The 25016-nt window shown below is 33.2% G+C and overlaps 1 protein-coding gene across 6 annotated transcripts in view; it reads left to right on the top strand.

Annotated features, from left to right (window-relative positions):
- Positions 1 to 18275, top strand: part of LOC140434866 (uncharacterized) — a 541244-nt gene extending 522969 nt beyond the window's left edge. For 5 of the 6 annotated variants that reach the window (XM_072523454.1, XM_072523449.1, XM_072523451.1 and 2 more), the window contains 4 exons: positions 248 to 490; positions 635 to 780; positions 3198 to 3388; positions 17927 to 18275. In XM_072523454.1, the coding sequence (XP_072379555.1) occupies positions 248 to 490; positions 635 to 780; positions 3198 to 3373 (565 nt within the window). In that variant the 3' untranslated portion in view covers positions 3374 to 3388; positions 17927 to 18275. The remainder of the gene's footprint in view (positions 1 to 247; positions 491 to 634; positions 781 to 3197; positions 3389 to 17926) is intronic. The other variant, XM_072523453.1, reaches the window with a different exon arrangement.
- The last annotated feature ends 6741 nt before the right edge of the window (positions 18276 to 25016 follow it).

Here is a 25016-nt window from a genome sequence, read left to right as displayed (position 1 = left end):
TTCCATTTGGGGACGTTAGATCTTTTGTTTCTCATATTCTTTTTTTTTTTTTTATTGGGAAAAAGTTAAGCAGAGTCTTTAAAATTGGTAAGAATATTTTGTTTAGTGTTACGTTCAAGAATTCTGCCGCGACCTTCGACTCCATTGAACGGTTTATTAAATTATTGTTTAATATTGTTTAAAGCCGAATAAAATTAATAAAATATCCCTTAATAAGTAGATTGCAGTAATAGTTGTTCGTTTATAGGGCTGCTAATACTAAAGCTAGGAGGCTCCAAAGAGCAAGTAGTAGAGAAGCGCTTCTTAGGTCAAATGGATCATCCTCCGAAGATTTACCAACAAAACTTGAACCCCCAAGAAAACCTAGGTTGATAAAGAAAACTAAAACAATGCAATTAAGTATAAGTAATGGTATAGAAATGAAAAAGCATCCAAACACTAATGTTGGTAGGCGGAAAGAAGACAGCGGTATTAAAAATGGAGAGGAAAGGTATAATGCTTTATAAAAATTATCTTATTGGTTTCTATTTTATTCATAAATTATATTGAGATCTTGATCTAATCTCTTATATATTTCTGATTTTAGCGTAGGTGACAACCAACTATATATGACTATTTATTTTATCTTTTTTAGAATATTAAACAGCTTGCCAGAAATTCGACATAAAACAGCTATATCCACCATTAGAAGTACATCAGAGAAAACCGCTAGGGATCGATTAAAGCATAAAACAGAAGACGTAAAAAGAAAAACACAACAGAAAAAAGAAACAGTCAAAAGTAAGTAAAATTAAATTAAATATAAGTACAGTTGCTGTGAGAGAACCTCATACGATGAAATCGCGCAATAATATGTGTATTTTAAGCTTTGTAGTATTTTCTCCGATCGTTTTAATAATAGCTTGTGTCAAGTTCTTTCCAGCGACACATATAAAATTAAAAAATCCAATTATATTTATAATTATTTTTTAAAGTCCGTCATTTTTAATGAATGAACTCAAAAACTATGAACATGTAGTAATTTAAGTCTTGTTGCGTTAAAAATAAGATATGTCAATTATTTATAACTGACTAGCTGATCCTGCAAACTTCGTACCGTACCACCTTAGAATTAATAAATGTCCTATTACATTATTAGCTGAATTAATTATGTTTAATAAAAGTTCAAAAAGTAGCTAGTACACGTGGCAACAAAGTAACCATTTGCGGAATGTGTTGGACTAGTGTCACACACACAACAATTTTTGTAGAACCCCAGCTCCGAGTGGCATGTGTGTTCCAATGGAACAATGGCACCTACATATCCGAAGATCAAACAGGTCACGCTTCATCGCAGGACATAACGAATGAGGAAGTTTTATACTGAAAGTTACTTTGGATGCTCTGGGTAATGGGATATACTCTGTTTTACTTTATGTGGTTAGCCACCTGATTTTAGGGATAGCTAGAAGAGCTTTTCTTCATATGAATGACTCAAGTTAATTTTTACGTGACTTTGCACTTGTGTCACAAAATGGGTGTTCTGGACAGCGAATCACCAACGTGTCGGTGACTTCCCGCCCGGATTGTGTGTGCTCGGTCACACATTATTGGCAAAATAATTTTTGTTCTTCTTGTCGGCTGACCGCCTGAAGGGTCAGGCCATCAAGCCCACGTTTGTCGGTACGTGACCTCGATGTTCAAGTTCCGTGAACTTGGTCCTGTTGACCTACCTAAAGGGCCTTTTAGCTGAACAGCTTTTCTGCCCGTGCTGCTGATCAGCATGCACTCTACTTCTTTTTGTATTGTATTGGCGCTGCATTGCTGCTGTAATAGAAGGTTATAAGTATTAAATATAAAAATAACTAAATAAAAGAAATAAAATATAAGGATAGGGATTTTTTTGAGTCGTCTGTTGCTGCATTTATTCGACTACTGCAAAGCTATTATTTCTTTACTGTTATTCTGGATCTTCTCTATATCCAGCTAGCTACTGTCTGGGTCGCATATATACTGTCCTTTGGTTTTCGTTATAGTCTGTCTACTCTCTTAATAGTCTACTAGGATGATCCCTGAGATCGTTGAAAATCATCTGTGCTTTTTCGTCCATTGTTCTCAGGATTCTCTTTTGTTCTGATTTTCTAAATACGTACTTTCATGGAACGTACTTAGGCACTAGTGTTTAGTATTATTATATATTATTTTCATTGAAGGACATTTTAATATACAATAATTTTTGTTGTGTTGCGAGGCGCGAGAATGAACAAAATGGTAGTTTACCTACACATCAACATACTACGTACAATTTAGCATGAGGAAACAATAATAATATTTTCTAAATTCAGTCCACAAACGTTTAAGTATTGGCCTTGTGATTTGTTATCATGGCGAATCCAAAACGAATCATATATTAAGTTCAATTAAATTCGAATTGCATGTCGGTTGTTATCATCGTGATTCTCGAAATAAAAACTTTCTTATTCTTAAATTTTTCCTTTTGAGTATTTTCACGTGTATTAGCCAAGTTTTTATTAGTCTATAAGTGTTCACACCAAAAAACACATCCCGTTACATAGTTTTAGATGGTTCCGATTTCAAATTATGATAACGACCGAGCCAACCTTTAGTTGTAAATTGTGCGGTGGTCGCTTAACAATGTAACTTACTTGTTTGTCGTCAGTCAGTTTTGCTTTTCCTTATTTCTTGCCGTGCATTTCCTTCTATTGTGTATTCAGCAGTGATACGTTCGTTCGAACAAATTTGTTCAATACATTTTAATCATATTCTTTTTCACGTTCTAATTCTCGATTGAAAGCGTCCCTTCATTGACGATTTGGTAATGACATTGCTAACTTTTCGTTTAAAAAGCTTAACGTTTCGGTCAAAAGCAAAGTCTGATTATATAGCTCCTCATTAACCTCTAGATTGGGATTCCTTGAACTGACACCAATTCTTCTACTTCACATATTTATAAACAAAATGGTGTACAGAGGTTACAATTTAAACTAAAAAAATAATGTGCTGTTATCTGGTAACAATTTTTTGAACTTATTATGGTTAAACTAAAATATGTTTTGAGATAATTAACTGTTGTATTTTAACTATCTTGTGTTTATTTCAACTATTTAAGACGTTATTATTAATATTAATTCTGTGTAGTCAAGAAATCTTATAAAAGACGTATCATGATTGAATTTTAATTGTCTTTTTATTTTTAGGTGTAACACCTTCATCTAGATCCGAACGAGAAAAGTCTAGTAAACAATCGCCATCCCTACACAAGGAGACAGTAACTCACCGAATATCTACAGCGTATGTACCAGTTTGTAGAAATAGAAGTCGAAATATGCATGCCAGGCAGCAAGACACAGATTGCCCCTGCTTATGTTCATGACATTTACTATGTTAGGTAGACGAAAATACACAATAAGTATCTATAGAAAAGAATTTTTAGAGTTGTTGAGTATAGTAGATTTATTTAGAAGCATTGTTTTTAAATGTTTACTATTTACATTTTCATAACCGTAAATCATTTCTTTTAAATACGTGTAATTAGAAGATCAGATACTGAAATTATTATTGTAAGAATTTAGTTTTGAACGCGTTATTTTATCAATTAATTCTTGATAAGATTTTTATTGATTGCTTTTAGTGGCTTAAATCATTCTTGTCTTCTCTGGTTACTATTTTTTTATGTATACGCAATTATCGTCCCAATCTTCATATATATCCTTTTACTTCTGTTTTTTCAAAATCATTTATTAATTGTTCAGATAGCCAAAGATGATTAACATAAATTAAAAAAAATAGTCTAAATACAATTATAGAGTAATCAATATTGGCTGCATTGTAAGATATATCTGCTTCGTCTTAATTTATTCGACTTCCAATCCTCTCTCCAATCGCGCTACAGCCCAAATCGAACTTTGGCCTCCTGCAAACTATCCTTACAATCTTGTCCATCCCGCACCGATCTTCTCCTAGTTTTTACGTCTAGTAAATTTTGCGCGCCCGCTGCCACTTCATCTTCCACCTTTTTCGTGACCTTCCTCTTGGTCTTGCGCCCTACATTCTACTATTTATGGCTCTTTTTGGATATTTGTTGGTCTCCATTCTCACTACATGACCAGCCCATTGAAGTTTTTGAAGCTTAACGAGTTCTGAGATCGGTGACTCTTTGAACAGTTAGTAGTGTTCATGGATGTCCTAGATGTAACTGGATCTCCATACTCTGTTTCGTTAATAGGTCCAAATATCTTCCTTGGGACTTTTTTTCAGCTTTCCTTTTATGTTTTCTGTCATCACATGTATCTCAGATCCATAACATACTATTCGTCTGGTAATAGTTTTATAGACCCTGATTTTCTATCTCCCGTGTGTGTTTTTGGAGAGGAACACATGGGCGAGCAAAAACTAAGCTTTTTTCCTTTTACTAATCTTCTTTGAATTTCTGCTTCTTCTGTTTTGTCCGTGTTTAATGTAACTCCCAAATATGTAAAACTTTCTACAGTTTCAATATCGTCCTCTAATTCAACAGTGCGTCTGTTTACTATTATTTTCTTACTGCTTGTTTCTGTAAGGGTCCATGCATAATATGATTTCTGTTTTTTTAAGTATGTTCCGGTTTTCTAACATCTGCACACATTCCAGTAAGGATCACTAAATGAGCTTCATCTAGCCATCAGACCGTAACTTTTACCTTACTATTTATCCAATGTCCGACTCAATTCATTTGCGAACTTTAAGTTTCAAAATTGGGCATTTGATTTTTTTAGTTGTTTAAAATTAAGCATCAAGAGACGGACTTTTTGATTTAGTAAGGTGATTATGGTGATTTTTTATCGTATCGCAACAAGCCGATTCGAATTATCAATTATGTTGTGACTGGAAACAAGTTTAAAATGTCATTCTTTATTTAATAATTCGAAAAAAAATCTTCGTTAACTGTAAAAAATGTTATTGCTTAACCATATTTAATTCCTCTGAGAAGAATTTTCGATTTCTAGTGAAAATGTTTGTCAAAAAAGAGAATTTTGGAATGCCTCCTAGAATTGACGGATCTGGATACTATTTTAAAAAATATATTGGAATTTTGCATAAAATAAATGTAAATCTTTATGTAGTCCGTCTCTATGAGTCAAAATTTACTAACCTAATTTATTTCGTCGTCATTTAAAATCGGAAGTTGATTAAAAGAGCAAGTAGAAATATAAGACGGATTCTGGCTCAACGGGTACCATAGACACGGGTTCTGGCTTAATTGATCGTATGCCAGAATCCGCCTTATATTATTTCTACTAGAACAAAGTTTATTTTAAATTTTGGTGATCAACTTTAAAGGCTGAACGAACTTCACTCGTGAAGTGCGAGAATTTTTCTTCGGTAAATGTCGTTGTCTCCTATCGGAAGTTGAATACCATTAACGATCTCATCATCATCAGTTGGCGCTATAACCCTTCGTAAGCCCTGGCCTGCCTCAAAATATTCTTCCATCCTTCCTTGTCGAGTATATGTCTTTTCCATCCCGTTAGACCAATCTCCCTTAAGTCGTCCTGCATATCGTCCAGATATCTAAGTTTAGGTCGCCCCCTTCTTCTTCCGACCGGCCTATTTAGCATGTTTATTTTAGTAGGATCACTTTCATCCATATCCGCATAAACGTGGCTCATCCATCTAAGGCGGTTTATGGTGATGGTTTTCAGGATATCTGCATCTCCAAAAAGTTTATAGAGTTCGAAATTATATCGTTAACTCCTCCATGTATGGTCCTCAATACTACGATATTCTATTGAAGTAAATTCTTTATGCATGTGCTTTTACAGAATTTTTAATAATAATATTGATATTATAATAAAATATGTGTAAACTAGATGTTAAAAATTATAAGAAATGATTTACAGTTTTAAACAACAATATCTACACTGCTTAAACATTAGGATCTTTTAAAATTTCAACAATTTTCTTTCTACTAACTAAAACTTTGATAAGAAATGAGAGTTTTGATTTTTGATGTTTTCTTTCTGAAGGTGATGAAAGTAAGTAGTAATATTTTCCAATGATTAATATTCTAATAATACCTAGTAATCAGTTGCATGAATATGGTCCTTGGTTGTTTAACCTAACTAATTTATCGACTATTGATATTTCTGAATTTATGGAAATGTTGGTAAATGATTGTTTTCGGTAAATTTTTTTATGAGAATTTATGTCATTTTTTAATATAAAAAGAATATTTACAATACCTTTCTGTAAAACAATTAATCGTCTTCTAAAAAATATTTCCCCTAGTTTAATTCTCTGTTTTTTTCTAAGAAAAAGCTGATATCTTTATTCGTGTGATCAGACTAACTATAAATTTAAAATCTTTAAGGTTTGCATAGGGGATTTCTCATGATGATCATATGTTATTGCCGTAATAAATTCTATTAGTCACATAAATTTTAAAATTATGCTTAATTTATTGACTTGAACAGATGTGCCCTAAACGCGTGATATGGATGTGCGTGATAAAGCTGTTATACAGCCATTTCTAGTAGGAAGACCTGCATTCCTAAAACTTGGCATGATCGTCTAAGAAGATCCATCTCAAGACCTTTTATTATCTATTTCCCCCTCTTTGACATAATTCAACTTTTTGCACCATATATAACGATTGGTAACCCATGATAAAAAATGGTTTCTAGTGTAAATATAATTTCTATATACAAAGTTTTGTATTCATCTTGTTTTTCCAATTCTTCTTTTATATATTTTCCGTACTCGTACTGACATTCATCATTAAGCTTCCAAGATACTTTATCTCCTACAGCTTTTTATTTTGTTTTATCAGCTTCTAATATTAAGTCTGATTCATTTTGTTTCGGTCGTAAATATTTGGTTTTTGAGAGCCCATTTCAAATATTTTTCCAGTAATTGCCTCGATATATATCCCATGTCGTTTTTATAACTACTAGCAGCTACTGTCATCTGCGAGTAAAATTGTTTAGAAGCAATCCTCTTTTGGATTCCAAGTTTTTACTGATTCTTGAACATTAATTGTGAACAGTTTAGTAGCCCTTAATAAAGCCATTGTCAAATTAAACGAACTTGAGATACTCCTGCCAATTTTAACACATGTCTTCGTCTTGTTTTAAGGTTATATATTGCTCTTGCGTTAATATGATCTATATTTGCTTACCTCCTCCACTCAGGTGGGGCCTACCCACCTCAAATAACTTGTTTAGTGCAACACTACTCTAAGCCTTTTGAAGATCTAAAAATACACGGTAGAGACACGATTAAGACAGATCGGTTCTAAATTATTCAATTCCTTCCATGTTTATTCTATTCTTATATCATCGATCTAATTCTTCACATTTCTCCTCCCATACTTGTTTTTTTTTTGTATTTCGATTCCAGTTTTAATACCTTATGAAGAATTTTCCAATTAAAAAAACATGTTTTTCTGATTGCTGGATTTTTATGCAAAAAACTGTTGATTAAAAAGTTATTCGCAAAAGAATGAAGGCTGTCACGATCTTTATTTTGTAACGGTACACCAGTTTCCGTAGTCTTGAATAGTTTATGAGCAGTAGTCTCGAATATTTATTCCTGACTGTGACTGTGGCAGGGATTGCAGAAGAAGAAAGAAAGGAAGGAAGGAAGTGGGAACGGTCAGTTACTGAAAGTCAGTTAGAACACCTTGCCGCATGGATCTTTATAGTTTCTTCACAATCGCCGACAAAACGTCAAAAAGAAATAATTCCAAATATTAACCCAGTATTTCTTCTATATTTCTAACGAGATAACATCTTACATCTCGCAATCACAAATAAAAATTTGATAATTATTACTTACAGAATCTTATGTTTATGTGTATGCTTATTCAACATTAAAAAAGCAATTAGTTATTGTCATCTTCTATGTAAACAACTAACTGAATGCATTTTTTGACATTATTTTAGATTCGTGTGGCTAAATCATTGTCATCTTTTCAATAATTGTGATAGTTGTTTTTCCTTATACTTATAATTATTTCTGGGTCATATCGCAATCATATTTAGCACCTTTTCCCAAAGAAATTAATTTTCTTGATCTATTCTGGTATAGTACTGGAGTAGTAGCTAAGTTCCCGTACCCTACAATGAAAAATACATTTTAGACTTTTTTATATACCACCAATGAAACACAATTTTTATGTGTCTTTACTTTTGCATGAATACTTTAAAGCATCTAAGATTTTGTTTGCGTTAATTTCCACTAACCATATTTAAAAATTGCAAGTGGTCTTAACGGTTTGTTATACTAAAAAGTAACTCATCTTTTTTTAACATATTTGCAATACACTTATCATATTTAAACAAATAAAATTCAACCTTTATTAAAAAAAAACAGTTAAAATACGTTTTAACTTAAACTTTGACATATTTCTTGTTTGACAAACAAATAAGAACTTAAATTTATTGATGCATATAGAAATCCAATAATTATTATCTCAACTGATAGTTTTTTAAGTTGTAATACAGACTCAATTTGTTTAAAAAATTAAGTTGGTATTAGCACCAAGGTAAAATGTTAAGTATGATACATTTGATGTTTGCTATAAATATTAAAGTTGGTTGTGTGCAATTACTCATTACTGCAAATTATCCGAATCTTAAATGGACTGGGCGAACACGTAGCAGTTTTCGGTCAATGAGATTGCGACAAAAATAAAAAAAATTGTGTTTAATTAATAATCAGTATTGTCGCCTATGACTTCAATTCAAGAACGAATCCGACGAATCCTTAATTGAAAGTATTCAATTAAGTTATTAATTTCTTCCTGTAGCAGATTTTGTATTGCCAGGAAAAAGTTGACGAGTTCTAATCTTTTTTTTAATCATATCCCATTATCCCATAAGTGCTATATGTGAATAAAGTCCGGTGAGCAAGAGGGTCATTGTAAAACAGTCATACATTTCATTTCTAAAATTGGCAACTCTGCTCACATGTGAAGGTGCGTTGTCATGCATAAATAAAAAACCATCAACCAAAGAAACTCTCCAGAGCCTTAAAATTGTTTTCATCACTAATTCCACTAAATCTTTGGCTTGTTTAGGTGTAGTCTCTCTTATGCGATTGTCAAATGATAACTTTATACTACAAGCGATCTGTCTTATACGTTCGACGCAGGGAATCGCATGCGTCTGCTGCATCGACTACATAATATGATAGCAGTGCTCTGCAGCGACTGCATGCGTCCAATTCACAAAACACTAAAAAATTGGGCGTTTTCAAGTTATCGATACGTATTCTGTGAGAAGGTTTGTTTTTGTTTATAGTATAAAACTTTGAATTTATATTTTTATAAGCTCTTTGTAAGCTTGCATTTTTTTTTATTTTATAAATGCAAGCTTACAACGATGCTAGACTCAGAGCTAATTTTTGAGAGGCTAGAGCTTTACAGTGCAGCACATAATGATTAAAGAAATGTAAATAAGAGGAATAATGTGAAGGAAATAATAGCAACCAGCTTTGAAGACAACAAAACTGCTATTTACATAAATTATACACATATAAATTTTTATTGAGCTTTACAAAAATAAAAATACTAAGTATAAAATATTGTGGGTCATAAATGAACTATTGTAGATCTTTAACTTTCCTCACATAAATCTCATGAGTTTTATTGTTTTTGAAATTATTTAGCATCATTTTTTAAATGCTCTTCTTCTATTCTTGCTGTTTTAATATATGAAAATAAACCTATTTCTGATTAAGCTCCATTATTATAGAATTTCCTCAGTTCAGTTCAGTATCAGCTGCTCTATAACATGCTTCTAAACGCACAAGAGAGACTACTCAACCAATGCGTTAATCGCTTGCGACTGCTGCTTGCATTAAACGCAAGCGTCATAAGAGAAACTGCGCCTTTAAAGGAACTAAAGCAGTTTTTGACTTCATCATAATCTCATCCCAAAATATTACTGTTATTCCTTTGAATTTGAATACGGACTATAGTTTGAGCCTAGTTTGTCTTCCACGACCTCTCGAAACTCAAATTCGACGGTCCTCTAATAGCAGAACAATTCTGGATTTGTTGCAATTTTGCAGTGTCTTATGTTGCTGAATTGTCTTCTGCTAAAAAACTATCAACTGCGAAATCGTTATCTGATTGTTTCGAACAAAACCTGTAGCTTGTAGAAGGCGTCTTTGGTGCTTTGGGTTAGATACTGTGAGATTTCTTCTGGCTATTTGAGATAAAAAGCAGTCTTGCCCTTCGGTGGTCAATCATTTACAACTTAACCTTGAAGTATTTTTTAGTTTCCTAACTTTAAATGTCTTGTATACGTTTTTGAAATAGTTCCTTAAGTTACTTTTACTTTTAATCTCCCATAAACCATTTTTAATAAATTAGTTATAATGAACTTAATAGGTATTTGAAACTTTATTAGATTAAAAACTCTCATTGTAGTCATATTTAATTTTTTCACTCTTAACTATCAGCTTGACATTTTTGAGATTTCTAGATTTAATATTATAGGGAATGCTCACTATTACTACTGTTTTCTGTTTAAAAATGTATATAAAGGTTGTGTTTTAACTAAATCATTCGACAGTAAAAGTAGATACTATTGTGATACCTACCTAATGTAGATTTGTCGTAGAAAAGTATAGTAGATATAACCATTCATTGCAGGTTAAGACAAAGTTTTCTTTTATTTTTAGGATGTAGACAAAAGAAAATTTTATTTACTGTGTTAGACACACTAAAATGCTAACTGATTTTTTTTTAATTACTATGGAATAAGAATTAAGCATAATTGGAAAATTGGAACTATGTTATTTAAAGTTTTGTAGACAATGTTTAATTTTTAAAATCTGTACTTTGAAAACAACTTTCGATCGAAAAGCCGAAACTTCAAATAAAGTACATACTTAGTTCCAATTTTATTATTGTGTTTAATTCCCATTCTGCCGTATGTAATTACAAAAATAAAATGCCACAAAAAAAATAGCTTTAGAACAAAACTGATTTTTCGATAGTAATATTATAGTCACGCAAAATTTAGGTTTTTTGGAATTAGCTAAATGTAGAGTTTAAATTGTCAGATCTACACACTTCAAAAGTATACAGGGTAAGTCACCGTTGGCGCGACAATCTATTGTGACTAAACCATAAACATTTTAAAAATCTTGTCTATCTAGTGATATGTTGGTTAATGAACAGTATATTTTAAAATTATTTTGAAATATACACGGTGGCTCAAAAATGTATGACGTATAAAACTTATATTTTTTCTTGCAGAATGCTCTACATTTACTGCATTGTGAGATTGCTCGTTAATTTAAATGAACTTTTTAATACAATTCCTATATGTAACTATTGTTGTTCCTGAGATATTTTGATTTTTCTCAAATTGCAAGGTCTAAAGAATTAATTCATAATTTCGAAATCAATAAGTTTAGCAAAATCAAATTTTAGTTGTATCAACAAAAGAAAATATTAATGTATTTATAGTTCGATACAGATCTAGAAGTCATTTACAATGGTCACTTATTCCAGTACACATTTAAATGCTAATGTCGTGCTCTATTTAATCGAATACCTAGTATTTTTTTCTCCTATCACTTAAACCAATTGGACTCCGTTTTAAAAAAGGTCTGCTATAACTAAATTTTGTAGTTTTGGAATTATGTGCAATTATTTAAAATATTAAATTATTTTTTCTGCTGTTGCACTTTTTTCCCTGGAAGCCGGCAGTTCTACACTACGGTACTAATATAAATTGGCTTATTGTACATATTACATTAATTATTATATAAGCCTCATAACTTCAGCAGACCTACTTTATTCCAGACATCGTCAATACCCTAAGGAACTTTTATTTGCTATACCTAATACGAAAGTGTCAGAAAAGGTTGTGAACAAAATTGATGGTGGTAATCTAAAAATGCATTTCCAAAGTACATAGAAAATGAAAAATTTGCAACTCGGAAAATATCGACAGGAATGAGATCAATTTTGTTATTCCAGGATTTTTGAGGTCGCTGAACACGAATATGATAACGATAATGTTTTTTAACAATGAAGGTTTTTAAGAACGCTAAACACAAATATTATGACGACGATGGACCTCGAGCTAGCTGGTGCCTAGGGTGGACCTCATCTCCTGGAATTTTATATCATTTTCATTTAGAATCAATCAAAAGTCATTACTCGATGTGTTTTTGGGGTTGCTGAACACAAATAATATGACGGGATTGTCTTCAAGGTATCTCGTGCACAGAGTGGACCTCGTCTTTTCTCATGTTGATTCTATTCTAAATCAGTCGACAGTCATTACTCGGGGGTTTTCGAGGTCGCTGAACATGAATATTTCATTGATAAATGACCTTAGAATACCTCATGCAACTTTATATAAAACTTTACTAAAAAAATTATCCAAAACATTATTTTTAATTTTTCGCTTTAGCAGTTGATGGCACTGATGGGCCCGGTGATACATATTATAATCTGTTCTGTAGCAGCACCCGCCTTTTACTTTCACATGTGCTCTTATACTTTATCTCTTACACGTAAAAGTACACAGATGTCCTACAAGTTACATAGTCAACGTGTGTTTTTTTCTCCTAGCTCTATCTATTTCAAATTATTATGTAAATCAACATTTTTTATATAAGAATGTGGATTAGAAAGAATGGCTTGGAAATAATGGATTAGAAAGATGAGGAAGAATTAAATTTAAATGGTACAATCATCTTTTTTACTTTTCGTATTTATATTCAAGAAATTATATTCTAACTCATATTTAACAACCTTTCATAAAAATTTTAAATAACAAATTAACATAAAACTTCAGAAGACGACGTTCACCCTGAGCACCACCAGATACCTTGAAGAACATCGCCGTCGTATTATTCGTGTTCAGAAACCCCAGAAATCACCGAGTAATGACTTTTGACTGATTTCGAATGAAAATAACATAAAACTTAAAAGACGAGGTCCACCCTGTAAAGTGAGTAGCTCAAAGATCATCGTCGTTATCTCATTCGTATTCAGTGACCTCGAAAATCCCTGAGTATCAATATTAAATTCATTCCTATCGATATTTTCCGAGTTGCAATTTTTTAATTTTCTATTCACTTTGGAAATACTTTTTTCTTATGCACAAAATGAAATTTTTATTTTAGCCCCATGTAAAATATACATGTAATAAATAGTATATTTTAAATCATTTAAGGTAACTCCAAAACTAGAAAATCTAGGTACGGTAGACCAGTTTAATTTTTGAAAAGAAATTAAATTTACTACGAGATGGGAGAAAAAAATACAGGACAACTTTATCATAAGCACTATATGAGCTTTTGATGTCTACATACTAAATACCTGGCTATGAAAACAAGAAAAGAATTCTTGATAAATATATTTACAACTCAAATTATATTTGACTAAATTAATTGGTTCTCTAGATTGTGCGATTTACGAAAAATCAAAATATCTCGGGAATGGCAATACCTAGATATTGAAAATGTTTAATAATAAAGTTCATTCAACTTTTGAACAGCAATTAAAAATTCAATAAAATATAGGCAATTTCGTTCAAAAACAAGCTTAAAACGCCACACTTTGTGAGCCATCATGTATATTTTAAAACCGTTTTAAACTATACTCTTGATTAATCCACATAACAGTAAATTGATATATTTATAATTTTTACAATTTGGGCGTAATTAGATATCCGCGTTAACGAAGGGTCACCCTGTATTCTAAAATATTTTCCCGTAAGCTTTAGAAAGAGGTGCCGAAAAAGTTTATTGTTTTTTAAATTGAGTACTTACCATGTTTTATTTAAAATTTATGAAGGGCAGTTATTATTTTCTTATTTTTGAATTGTTTACTACATATTGATATATTATTTTCTGGGTTTGTATGACGTGGTCTGGAATTATTTATTTCTTTTCCGCCGTTTAACCTGTAAATACGCCAAAAATAATCAAAAAAATAATCACAAGGAATACCACAATTGCCGTGACATCGCTCTCATTATAAAAGAGAAATTATAAAAACCTTGCACGTAAGCACAGATGGAACAGAAGAACCAGAAATTAAAAAAAATAATAATCAAGGGAAACAGAGTACACTTTTCACTCGCCCATGTGTTCCGCTCCAAAAACACATACTGGAGATCGAAACTAGGGTCTACAAATCTATTATCAGACCAATAGTATGTAACGGATGCAAGACATGGGTGATGACAGAAAACACAAAAAGAAAGCTGGAAGTATTTGAAAGAAGAAAGATCGATTTGGGCTGTAGCGCCATTGGGGAGAGAGTTATAAAAACCTTAAGGGATCGTGCTACCTTAGTATGTATGGTAGCCAGTGGGTAACAATATAACTACCCCCGGAAGTTGGGAGCCAATGTAGAATAATAAAACTCACAACTTAATTTGGAAGCCAATTGTTAGGCCACGTTTTGCTCAATCTCTCAGGTGTGAGAACGTCTTATCTTAGAAGTAAAGATGGAAAATGAGTTTGGCTGTGACAAATAAACAAAGATATTAACTAATCATATTTATTGTACATAAATAAATATAACAATTGAAATTTTAATAAAATTAAACAAAACAAATCTTGCCTATAAGCTTTACAAATATAAAATGATACTTATGGCATTACTGGATAACTTGTTGACTTCAAATGATTGCAGAATGTAGTGGTCAAGTGCTGATGTTGGCTTCACAGGATAGCAGAACGTAGATGCCGGAATCGAGCCCATTGTATTTCTTAACACCTATTATGTTCTGCATATCTGCTGCAATTGTCATCCCATATGTGTGGTGCACCAAAAGGCTCTTATAAAGTTCCACCCAACAAAGGGAAACAGGAAAAATTGATTTGCCTAAAAAAATCCAAGAAAAGATTTGTAAAATCTGCAAAATTTGCAAAAAGTATGCCTTTTATAGATAAACGATATTTATAAAAAATATAGGACTAAAGAATTGTTACAATGATAATGACCAGATAAGTGACATGACAGAGCACAGTTGCCAAGTAACAGATCAATTGTCTATTGAAGTGTGTCATAGAAATCTGTGACATAGCACAGACTGGAGTCAAATACAAGAATTATAACTGAAATAAATCAAGATTGAAAATAGAAAATAAAGATTAAATAGGATATTTAGTTGATTGAAGAGTTGAATAAAAAATTGGACGCTAACTATTTTTAGAATGACATGTATAAAAAAAGTTTTGGCAACTTTGAACCCTGGGGGATAAAGGGATGGAATTCGAAAACATGGAGTTGATTCCAGTTTACTCCATTTAGCCTCTTCTACTCAAATCCGATTCTCACCTTCACGCTGGTTTCCCGTGCAAACCGAGTAACCCAACTGGAGATCCGGTATCCAACCTGGGTGGAATGTTGGGTCGGGAACTGACGAGAGCGGGTGAAATGGCCCTCCGAAAAGGGGGTTTGGCGTTGGGTTAACTACCCAACCCTGTAAAAAACATTTTGTTATAAAAGCTACAAAGAAAGAAACCGGACTATCTAACCTACTACGAACTCATAAAATAAATAAGGATAATGATTTAAAAATTTGCACGTGGAACGTAAGAAGCCTTTATCAGCCTGGAGCCACGGCTCTGCTCTTACAAGAAATGAATAAAGCCAAAGCAGATATCATTGCTTTACAGGAAATGAGGTGAGTAGCTCAGGCATTCTGAAAAAAATAACTGCAATACTTACTACCGTGGACATCCTACCCGACATAAATTTGGTACCGGATTTATTGTAAGCAATAAGATCAAACATAGTGTAATCGATTTCAAAGCTATTGATCATACGGTATGTCGAATAAGACTTAAAGGGAAGTTCGCTGATATTAGCATTATTAGCATCCATGCTCCAACGGAAGAAATAGAGGATGATGAAAAAGACATGTTCTATGAGGCACTAGACCGAGAGTACGATGAGTGCCCAAAAAATGGCATTAAAATAATAGCAGGAGACCTTAATGCCAAAGTCGAAAGAGAGAATATATTTTCGCCCACCATCGGAAAAGAGAGCCTACAAGTAGACTCTAATGATAACGGACTCAGAATCATAAACTTTGCGATATCTAAGAACATGATAATAGCTGGGACACGATTTCTCCATAAAGATATACATAACGGAACTTGGAAATATCCTGATAATGAAACAATTAACCAAATAGATCATTTAATCATCGATGCAAGACACTGCTCTAACTTATTAGATGTTAGGTCTTTTAGAGGAGCAAACATAGATACTGATCACTATTTAGTTAAAGCACGATTTAAAGAGAGAATATTCAATTTCAAAAAAGAGATCGGGAGAAGGAGAGAAAAAATCGACATTAATAAACTAAAAGATCCCGACATTGCAAATGTATACAGACAGCAAATAGATGCTCAATATATACAAGACATTAATAAGACCGATTTGGATATGTGGGGCTGAAACGTGAACCTTATATTAAAATGATGAAAGACTTCTTGGTATTTTTGAGAGAAAAATTCTTAGAAAGATTTTTGGGATCGTAAATGAAAATGAGCTATGGCGTCGTAGATACAACTTTGAAGTATATCAGTTATACATTGATCCAGATATTGTGAAAGTGGTTAAAGTGCAGAGACTTTAGATGGGCTGGACGCGTTGCTAGGATGTCAGATCACGAATATTTTTTGTAGACAGGGTGTTTCTTTGGTAACGTAACATACGTAACTGGAAAAAGGGGACACTTGGCATCAATAATAAAGATACTGGGTTTACCAACTTCTTATTTGTTTCCTAACTTTTTAACAACACCGTATAATTTCTTTGTATTTGACACGCGAATATTCTTGATGGTGACCAATCGATTAATTTACGCACATTAATTTTTTTGGATTCTGCTTTTGAAAAGAAGATGAAAAACTAAATTTAGTGGTATACTTTGAATTTTCGACAAAATGTTTTTTAAGGTGATTGTTATTTGTTTTAAATAATCTACTACTGTCAAAAATACTAAATGTTCTTCCATTTTTATCACAGTGAATAATTTATTTGTGTTTTCATACATTATTTCTGTATTAAGAACTAATAATATGCCTTACCAATTCAGCAACGAATAATTTGTGGATATGGTATGTGTGAGTTTTTGTGACAGTAACGGCAGAGCTTCTAAAACAGATTATGAAACGCGGTTTGCTCAACGAAGAATACCATGTTATTGAACTTCTGGAAAGGTATATTATCTTCTCCTGCACTGCACTCTTCTCCTTTAAAATGCATTTTTATTTTTGTCGATGTCGATGGGACACTCTCATCAAAAGATCGAATTTTTACCGTCGAGTTGATACAAATTTTATTTAAAATTGATTACCTACGCGCGCTTAACTGACATTCAAAATGGTTCATTCTACACAAAAAGTGCTAATAAACATTTTTGTTTTTCAAAATTATCTCATCTACATTTTTTATTTGAAACACGTTTTTTGTACGTACGCCGTACAGTACACATTTTTGCTAAAATGATTTTTTTCTTCCCCCTACCCCCTACTAGGAGGTGTTTTAGGGGGAACCCAGGAGGTAAAAGAGGTAAACATTTATGCATCTTTTTTGGGGTCTCAAAATTAACATTCTCAGCATAATTCAGTTTGTTCGTATGATTTTTAAAGGTCAAATCTCTGACGACTGGACTATTTAGATTTTCTATTTTTAATATTAGAATCGTAGTCCTAGTGTAGTGTAATCGTAATAAAAAATTATTATCATGTACAAAATAAAATTTTATAATAATCATATCGGTAAATTATTTAAAATAGGATGAGTAAACAAATAAAAAAACTTTAGGAGCGTTTTCTTAATTGTAGAAGTTAATAATACAAGTTAAAAGTTAGGGTTAAAAACAAATTATCTATCATAATGAAAAAATATTATTGTTTATGGAATAACATATTGAAATTATGTTTTTAGTAATATCAAGAAATGTTATCGCTCAGAAGGAAGTACCCGACACTGATAAGAAGCGCCAGTGGTGATTTTGGTACCGTCAGCAAGTCTGTGGAAAATTCCTGACGGATAAGAGCTCAAGTTCCTAAATAGTCGTTTGTTTCAAAAAAACAAATCCCAACGAAGTTTTATCATTACTTTTGCCAGATAACTTTTTGTAAATTAATGCTTTTTAATGCTTTACATTATTGTTTAGACATGTTAATTATTATTGTTTTCTCTTGTATTTATTTTTAAATATATTCTCAAATAATTGTGATTTTAAACTGCTTTTTGGTTTTGTGATTTTTATACAATAAACTTTTATTAATAATTAGTATTGTTATTTTTCTGAGTAGCTTCAAGAATGTATTTCAATAACACTTTTATGTATAAAGGAAATATCTTTTACGCAATACTAACAACAATAAGAAACTCGCAACAGGGCAGTCCTTGTTGATGATAGAAATGTCATTTAGTCCTCAAATCCCAGAAAACGTTTTTTGGCCATAATAAGTAAGTACTTAACCCTTTTTTGCCCAAATTAAGATTAAAAAAAAAATTTTACATGTATCGATTTAATAAGATAGCTCAAGCATAATTTTTTTTTTTATTTTTCTGCTACAAGGACTCTTTTCCCAGAGATGGGACTTACAAGTCCCTTCAGGAATTAGGACAGGAGATAGCAATTTCTGTTGCTATAAGAAAAATGCTAAGAATCAAAGCTTTTATTATTTTTTATAAATGATTACTCTTCACGAAATAGAAAGGCAGTGGTACATCGCAAAACAGTTTTTATTTGAATTACAACACAAATAGGCACCACAAAATGAACACTTTGATTGAGGTCTAGACTTTATTGCAAGTGAGCTGCAATATTCACATCTTCCCGTATTGGTGGTAAAAACAGGCCAGTGTTTTCCCAAATTTCCCAATCTGACGTCATCCAACGCGCTGTAATTCTACTTCCTCCCTTTGTTAGGTGTAGATGACTCCAAACTTCGGGAGACTCGCTTCTTTGCTTCAGTGGCGTATATTAAAAGTCCCATAGCAACCGATCTTCTTGCCTCCAGCTGGCTGATTTTTTCGAATAATTCATTGTATATAATATATGAATTGACAAAGGCAATCTCCAACATGCCCCAGAATAAACGGTGCCACCATTTACGTGATTTTCTATCTACACAGTATGAACTACGTAGTTGGTCGGTAAGATCATCGCCGCCTATATTTTTGTTGTAGTCTTCCACAACGCTGGAGCATGGTAAGTTTAAACTCGAACATTCTCTTTGTTTTCTGGAAACATGTTTTACTTCTAACCCATGAAAGTGAGTTGCAATGTTAACTGCTCTGTTATCCATCCATATAAAATAACCAATGTTAGTATTAGAATAGCTATAATCAAAATCTTCGCGTTGCAATTCCTTTACTTTTAAATTTCGAGGTAAGTCCTTCCCGTTCTTACGAATTGTACCACATGCTAATGTATTTTCTAGTTTTAGTCTTTCGAGTAATTTTACGCTCGTAAAGAAATTACCAAAATAAATAATTCTTTCTTGATTCCATCTTGGTTGATGATAGGACTACTCTTTCTCCTAAACCATAGTTCTCGAATTCGATCTGCAATTTTTCGTTTTTGCCTTGATATAAGTCAAACTGTAACATAAAATCATTTTGGTCTGCAATAGACCATAATTTGTAGCCCCTTTTGATGGGCTTTTTCGGATTATATTGTTTCAAGCTACTTCGTCCTTTAAAAATGATCATACTTTCATCCACAATAAGTTTTCTTGTGCCATGATAACATGTAGTAAATTGTCTGTTAAGAGTATCTATCATCGGTCGAATTTTAAGTGCCTTATCTTTATTGTCGTTGGAAATTTGTTGGTTAACGTTGACATGTAGATTTGCTAATATCATCTCGAAACGATTCCTTGACATGGTTTTCGAAACAAGAGGCACATGTAAGTCTTGTGAAATATTCCAGTACATTTTCCACGAGGGAAGTTGATGGTACCCCATTAGAAAGTTCAGCCCGATAAAGGACAGTGATTCACCTTCCTTTATATTCAGTATCTTGTTGTTCTGCAATGCATACAATTTACTTTGATAGGTAATCTTCTCCACAATATCTCCGAGCAGTCTAACAAAAACATATGTAGGTGTTGTGCATCCTGCGAACTCTGGACTCACTGCTCCTTCTTCTAAGTCGTAAATTTGAAGTAACTAAGCGAGAGGTAAGTTTTGGAAATTAGAAATTATGCTGGGGATGCGTTGAATGAACTAGCACAATGACCGCTAAAGTTGTTTACAACAGTACGACTAGATCAGCAGTTCTGAAGTTAATTCAGAAGAGGTGCTATAAGAGATGCTTTATAGACAAGGATGCGTTTGTCACCTGACTTAAGTATTCAATATTTATGATGAACATGCTATGAGTATCGAGGATGACTTTAAAGGGATGGGTTTAAAAGACTGTAAATTAATTAAAATAAGTATTAGATGTCTATAAATAAATTAAAATAAACATTAATACTATATTATAATAAATTATATAATTATAGTTCAGCATGTTAACATTTGTTGCTTTATTTTAAGCAGTTCTAACTATTCATTGACAATGACAAACCATAAATCAGTGGCTGCCCGTGAGGTAGTACCATAGAGCCATGGCCCTACCTTGCTAACTATGCAGAAACATATTTTTTTATCTTTAAAACATCTTAATCCCTGTTAATTATTTTGTGTGTATTTCTTTTTATCTCCGTAAATTATATGAAATCTGACAACTGTGTGCGCAATACAATTCTCACAACCGATGCTAGCAACCCACTGTGGACCGAATAATCTGCTGATACCAATATCATAGTGGCTCTTATGAAAAGAGAAAGATTTTACGAGTATCCTATGTGAGTGACAAAGATAGAGCTGTATTATATATTTAGCAATACGTTTAAATGTGACTACTCGAGCCAGGCACGAGATCTCGAGATGAAAGTTTTAGTAGATCTATTTCGATTTATTTACGCCTTCGCTCGTTGCTATTGTGTTTATTATCTAAAATAATATTTTGATTATTTCGTAAGTTTAATTTATTCATTGACGATGAATCAAATTAATATAAAACTCTTTTGGTAGTTTTTCGTTAGAAAAAAAATTACAAACTAAAGAACTCGGTCGGCCTTTACCCGATTTAAAAATTGAAAAACAAAGTGGAAGTGGACAAAAACTTCGCTGTCGCAAGTTTAATAAAACTATTTACGATAAAAATAGCTGGTTGTGTGATTACGAACAAACTTATAAACTGTCTTGTTTTGTATGCGTTTTGTTTGGAGGTGATGAAACTTGGTCAAACAAAGGCACCGATAATCTTGTTCATATATGGGAGAAAATGAAATCCCGTGAAAAATCTAAAGTGCACATGAATTGTATTTTGGTTATTTATTTTTATTAAAATAATGCCTTACGTTGAAATTATTTTTCATCAATTGCAAAAAGTATGCACTGATTCTGCGGCTTAAAACGGCTGACTTTAGATCTTGGAGTACTCATTGATGCCGATATGTGGGTATCACAAATACCAAGAAACGTCTCAAAGTATAGAACAACTAACACATAGTCAGCAAATCCTATCTCAGAATGAGAAGGGTGAGGGCGAGTCTCCAGCGCCCAAAAACTGGGGCCACTCGGCTAAGGGTAGAAGGCCCCTACAGAAATCTTCCCGGTCCACCAGGATTGGAGGTTGTGGCGATAGGCCTACTCCCCATCACACGGAAAAAAAACTGTATTGCAAAAAATCCTAGAAAGAAAACGCCGGACGGTCTTAACGGAAAACGACCCAGCTTACGAAAAAGGTTAATGAGTTTTGGAACATGGAATGTGCAAGGTATTCGGACTAAGCTTGATGAGGTGTTGAAAGAAATTAAGAGATTTCAATTAGATATAACAGTCCTTACAGAAACAAAAAAGAAAGGAAAAGGGACAGACGAGTTTAAAGATTTTGTTCATTTCTATAGTGGAGTAGGAAAAGACAGAAGAGCAGCAGCAGGTGTAAGTATATTGATAAAGAAAAGGCTGTCACGAAATAATAAGAATTGGGAACAAATAAACGAAAGGCTAATAAAAGTTGAGATGAAGCTAAAAGGACGTGACATAGTGGTAGTGGGCGCATATGCACCTTCTGAAGATGAAAAGGACGAGGTAAAGGATAAATTTTACGACGAATTGACGGACCTGGTAGAGAGTATTGGAACTAGGAAGGAAGTAATTCTACGAGGTGACTTAAATGCTAGAACCGGAAGAAAAGTAAATAGCGAAGTGGTCGGTCCATCTGGAGAAGAAAAAATAAATAAAGACGGTGAGAGATTAATAAGTTTCTGCGATCATATGAATTTAAAGATAATGAATGGATATTATCAGCACAAGGATATTCATAAATTCACGTGGATTCAGCCAACGAGGAATTTGAAATCAATAATCGATTACTGTATATGCAAAGAAAACTCCACAATAAAGGTTATTAACGTTAGAGTCCATCGAGGAGCACAATGTGGATCTGATCACCATTTGCTTAAAGCGTCACTACTATTTACATTTAAAGGAAGCCAACGACAAAATGAAAACGAAAGTTCAATGATACTGCAAGACATTTCAACAAAGAGATATAATCTACAAGGTTTTGAAAATGAGTCTACCCAGTTTCTGTATCGAATGAGGTTGAATCTGAAATTGCACGATGTTTGTTACTCCTCACCAATTAATACGTACAACGAAATTATGAAAGCTCTTGACGAAGCTGCAATGGAAGCTATTGGAGAAGTGGATAGCATAAAAAATAGAAATGAATGGTGGAATAAAGAAATAGAAGATCTTGTGGGGAAGAAGAAGAATATGTATAACAAATGGCTAGCAACAAAGGACCCTTACTATCGACAACAGTACAACAGCTTAAACAAAGAAGTAAAAAAAGAGGTAAATAAAGCCAAAAATGAGAATTGGAATAAAGCCTGCCATAACGTAGAAAATTTTATGCGTACAGCAAGAAGTAAAGAAGCCTGGAAAACAATTAGAGGTAGTAGAACAGATAGAAAAGAATGAAGTAGGTTAACTCTAATAGCCCCAGAATTATGGGTCGAATATTATGAACAAATGCTGACAGAAGATCGAACAGAATTTGAAGATATTGGCTACCAAAAATATGATATTTCCTACCGCGAAGAAACTGAAATAACACCAGAAGAAATTAAAAAACACGCCAACGCTATGAAAAATGGAAAGGCTCCAGGACCGGGGGGAGTACCCATTGAACTGATTAAATATGGCCCTGACAAACTATTTCAGCTATTGGCTTATACTTTTAATTTATTCTTGAGAGGAGAAGAGCTACCCCCAGAATGGAAAACTGCATATATCAGCAATCTATACAAAAATAAAGGCGACAGAAAAGATTGTAAGAACTACCGAGGGCTTAGTGTAACTAACTCAATCTGTAGAGTCTACGGAAAGATAATTAAAAGCCGAATTGAAGATTGCTGGGAAGACGCTAAAGATCAGAATGGCTTTCGTGCTGGTCGTTCTTGTATAGACAATGTGTTCTGCCTAAAACAAACAATAGAAAAGCGTTTGGAACATAATATGGAGACACACATGGTATTTATTGATCTTCAAAAAGCGTATGACAGTGTCCGATTAGCCAAGCTATGGCAGGTGCTAGAAGACAAGAATATTCCACCGATTTACATTAATGCTCTAAGGGAGTTGTACGATGATATGACGAGTGTAATAAAGATTTGACAAAAAGTGACAAAAAAGATAAAAGTGACCAAAGGACTTCGCCAAGGCTGCTGCATTGCACCTACACTCTTTAAGATTTATTTGGAGGGGGTTTTGGATATTTGGAAAAGAAAATGTGAACCTATGGGTGTTAAAATTGGAGACCATACACTGTACAGCTTGCATTTTGCTGATGACCAAGTAATCCTTAGACACATATATAAGGGGGTAAAGGAAAATGACATATGGCGCAGAAGATATAACTTTGAACTGTACACAGCATACAACGAACCCGAGATCATAACATCCATAAAGATCGGACGTCTGCGCTGGATGGGCCATGTTGAACGAATGTTGGAGACTGAAACACCAAAACATATTATGAGACAAACACCAGTAGGAAGAAGGTCAAAGGGAAGACCCAAACTTAGATACATGGAACAAGTGGAGCAAGATCTGAAAACACTTAAGATTACCAACTGGAAAAACAAAGCAAGGAACAGAACAGAATGGCGGAAAATCCTAGAACAAGCCAGGACCCAGAAAGGGTTGTCGAGCTACTGATGATGATGAAGTAATACTTGCAAAAGATCAAGATGATATCCACTACATGTTATGAAAAATAGATGAAGAATATACTAAGTGGGGCTTATCAATTAATCCATCAAAAACAGAGTACGTAGTAGTGGGAGGTGAAGGAAAGCACTTAGAACTAGGAAGCAAACAAATTCAAAATACTGATAGCTATAAATATCTCGGTGTAAACATTACGGACAATCGTCGGAATACAAAAGAAATAGCTACTAGAATTGGTCAAGGAAATTCAGCAATACGTCAACTGAATAGTATACTTTGGAATAACCACATCACCCGAAACACAAAAATTAGGATATACAAAAGTATCATAGAAAGCATTGCTGCATATGGTTCAGAGCTTTGGGTAATAAATAAAAATGACGCATCCAAAATAAAAGCAATGGAAATGAATTATTGGAGAAGATGTTGCCAACTCACTAGAAGAGATAGAGTAAGGAATACTGAAATCAGAGAGCGTATGGGCATAGACATTGACGTCCTGGAAACTATAGAATGCAAAAGGCTGAAATGGTATGGCCATGTAGAAAGGATGAATGATCAACGATGGCCAAAGAGAATATTACAGTGGATCCCCACCAACCGCAGGAAAAAGGCAAGACCAAGAAGATCATAGAGACAAGAAGTAAAAGGTGCAATGGAAGATAGGGGTCTACAAGTAGATGACTGGAACGATCGCAAGCGTTGGAAGCTAGGTTGCGAGAAACGG

This window comes from Diabrotica undecimpunctata, chromosome 2 (genome assembly GCF_040954645.1).
Source record: "Diabrotica undecimpunctata isolate CICGRU chromosome 2, icDiaUnde3, whole genome shotgun sequence".
NCBI classification, from domain to species: Eukaryota; Metazoa; Arthropoda; class Insecta; order Coleoptera; family Chrysomelidae; genus Diabrotica; species Diabrotica undecimpunctata.
Note: the sequence above shows the minus strand (reverse complement) of the source record. Positions and strands in the feature narration are given on the sequence as shown.